Here is a 3,147-nt window from a genome sequence, read left to right as displayed (position 1 = left end):
CATAATCTTGCTTTAAAAAAAAAATCAGTTTCAGTCGCCACAGGGAAAAGACAGAGCAGGCAGAACAATATAAATTAAAGATAGAACATTGCATCGTGTTAGTTTTTATTTTTGAACGTTTGTGAAACAGCTCTTCTGTTGTTTTGCAGTATATTTGATATTAATTAAGATGTACCGAGTACTTAGCTGGATATCGTACAGAAGAGATTTTAGGAGTGTTAGCTCACCAACTTATGGTTCTACTGATAAACAATAGCTACTCATGTATTAAATACATAATGGGTGGCTATGGAAATCAAATAAATAAATATTTAATCAATTTATTTTTGAAGTAACTTTTCAATTAAAAGGTTTATTTTAAAAGCCACCCAGCTTAAGTACAATTATGTAAAGTTAAACCCATTTAAATATTGTTATTTATTGCAAAAATGTTCTTTTTTTCTAGGAGCTCAAGGCACATCTTGGCAGATTTCTCCTCAAGTTATCCCTACAACAGCCCTGCAGAGTAGTCTGGTCTGGGAGAGAATAAGTGATCCAATGTCATCCACGTGAGCTCTACGGTTGGTTGAGAATCAAAGTACAGTTATGAATACTTAGGCTTAGTTACAGCGTAGTCCTGTGAATGTTTACTTTGCATCTTTCAATGCAAAGTCTTAGTTCCACATATATGAATGGAAGATTGTGCCCTAAGGTTAAGTCTCTTCAACTGAAATTAATGGCACTTCAAAGGATTTAATGGAAGCAGAATTGTTCTCCTTGTTATTAATATTAACAGACATACAGCACAAGCAGCCATTCATTCAGTTTCCTCAAACAATGAATGATTATTTCTCCCGGGGGTTGGGGGGGGCGGGTAAAAACACAGCAGTCTCTTTTAAAATGCTTTCCTGTTTTTAATAGATGGTACCTTAACACCAAACCTCTATTGTCCAGATTCACAAGAGAGATCCGTGGGGAGGGGAACAGAAGTATGCTGCCATTGCATTGTGTTCATTTAAAGGTTAGGAAAAAACAAATATATAGTCTAATCAGGACAGTAGAAGACAGCTCAATACTACATCAATGCTGAAGTTGGTTTTCAATAGGGCAAAATGCAAGTCTGATTGGACCAGAACATATTGCAGAAGACAATTTACAAGATTTATCAGGTGGGTGTCCCAGAGTACCAACAGCTGATGGTAAAATAAATTACTGTACATCACCTTGGTGTTAGTCATTGAAAACGTATCTTGATCCAGATTTAATATAAGAAAAAGGCTGATACACTAAAGAAATGTCTTAAAAAGAGACAAATACATCCCAAAACATTCCTATGAAGTAATAACTCCATTCTCTCATCGATATAGATACACAAGCATAGCTAAACTGTTCTGCATTCATAGTTTGCAAGACACAGGGTATGTAATACTGCAGAGAAAGAGAAAAAAAAGTCATTTTTTTGCCCAAAAAGAGGGTTGTGAAAATCATTGGAGGGTGGAGATCATTTTTAAACTTAGATATTGATCCTACAAAAGGAAACAAAAGCTAATCTCTAAAATTGAGAGTGAAAGAGTTGGAAAAGCAGAGGAGGAAGAGAGAACAATTACAGATTTCACAAAAAGGTTAATGCATTCTTGGTTGTTTCAAATTGGACTAACCACCAGTCCCTCACTCTCAGGTCCCAGGACGGGGCTTCGAATGCACCCTTAGAAATAGACCCTCCTTTGTATAAAACTCGCCACACTCTCCCTCAGTTTTTCATAGTTGTCAGTAGATTTAAACCCAGTCCTTTCAATACCATATGTTTGTGTAACCCACACACCCCAAAAGAATGAAATGTAAAGGTGCTATAATATATAATCTGAAACATTTGTGTATGTACATCCCAATAGTACAGCCTGAACCATTGATTTCAGGGAAGATTGTTTTATATTTGGTAGCACTGAGCAGTTTTCCCTTGTCTTCTCTGCTTGGGAAAAATAAGATGCATCTTTCTGATTGCAAGTACAAAAAAAAAAAAAAGTAAATGAAGAACGCAATTTAATTTGACATGCGTTTGAATACTGACGGGTCGGTTAGTTCTTTCATATATATTAGCAATAATCATCATTATCTTCAAGATTATAATAATAGCCACTCAAATATATACAAACACCAAAAAAAAAAAAAAGTCTTTTGGTGAGGTCCCCACAAACAGAAGTCAACCAAATCAAGACAATACCACTGTTTGCAAGAGCCCGGGAGTATCTGTTTCCAAACCCGATCTTTCGGGATGGGGATTTTGCGCTTCTGGGGCAGAAGGAGAGGGGATGCTACAATCCTGGGTGATTTTCCCTGGACTGGGTGATTCTTTTCCTTGGGGTATTTCACACGAATCCCCTGCCTGGGTGCTGGTGCTGGTGCTGCTGCAGTGGTCCCGTTCATACTCTTCTTGCGCCTTCTGCATTTTCCGCTTCTTCATCTTCCTCTTGTGGATGTGGAAAGTGATCAGGGAAAGAAGAATCAGGCAGCAGATGAGGGCGACCAAGACAATCAAGACAAAAGTGGACGAGAAGGACTGGAAGAACTGCCCCATTTGCGTGATGCAGGTGCTGCTGGCATTGGAAGTGCCAGATGTCCTATTCAAAAGGCAGGGGGGCAGGGAGAGGATGGACCCTTTGGACAGCTCCGCACTCATTGAGGAGGGTCGTTTCGCTTGGTTTCCTTCCCCCTAAAAGACGTCTTCTGCAGATGTCTCCACCACCGAGATGCTTGTCACCTTAAGCTAGGGAGGGAATGCCTGGCCCAGCCCTTCACACCTCCCTCATTTTTCTTTGCTAGAGGAAAGAAAGATTATAAAAATAAATAAAAAAAATAAACGTTCCGTGCCTTAAGCAAACCAAATACACAACACTGGATCCAAGGCAAAAAAAGAAAAAAGAAAAAAAAAAAGCCAAACCCTTATCATCACCATTTTTCATCCTTTCAGCCACAGTACGATTCCCACACCCCAAAAGGCACCATCTGTTATAGAGGCGATTTTCAAAGGTGAGAAATGCAAGGACTGCATTGGATCCATCCCGGCTGTCCTCCACACCCGAGAAAGAGAGAGCCCTTGCAAATTCGTAGGTCACGATTGCTGACTGTCACAGAGATTTAAATGTATAGACCCCAGCAATGACTCCCCCC

At 39.4% G+C, this 3,147-nt stretch overlaps 1 protein-coding gene across 1 annotated transcript; it reads right to left on the bottom strand.

Moving 5' to 3' along the window:
• Positions 1–2,178: 2,178 nt before the first annotated feature.
• LOC114923282 (uncharacterized protein C11orf87 homolog) lies at positions 2,179–2,656 on the bottom strand. Its single transcript, XM_029286035.1, has one exon. The coding sequence runs from the start codon at positions 2,654–2,656 to the stop codon at positions 2,189–2,191; it is 468 nt and encodes a 155-aa protein (XP_029141868.1). The 3' UTR covers positions 2,179–2,188.
• Between the last annotated feature and the right edge of the window lie 491 nt (positions 2,657–3,147).

This window comes from Protobothrops mucrosquamatus, unplaced genomic scaffold, assembly GCF_001527695.2.
Source record: "Protobothrops mucrosquamatus isolate PMUCROS unplaced genomic scaffold, P.Mucros_1.0 scaffold2760, whole genome shotgun sequence".
NCBI classification, from domain to species: domain Eukaryota; kingdom Metazoa; phylum Chordata; class Lepidosauria; order Squamata; family Viperidae; genus Protobothrops; species Protobothrops mucrosquamatus.
Note: the sequence above shows the minus strand (reverse complement) of the source record. Positions and strands in the feature narration are given on the sequence as shown.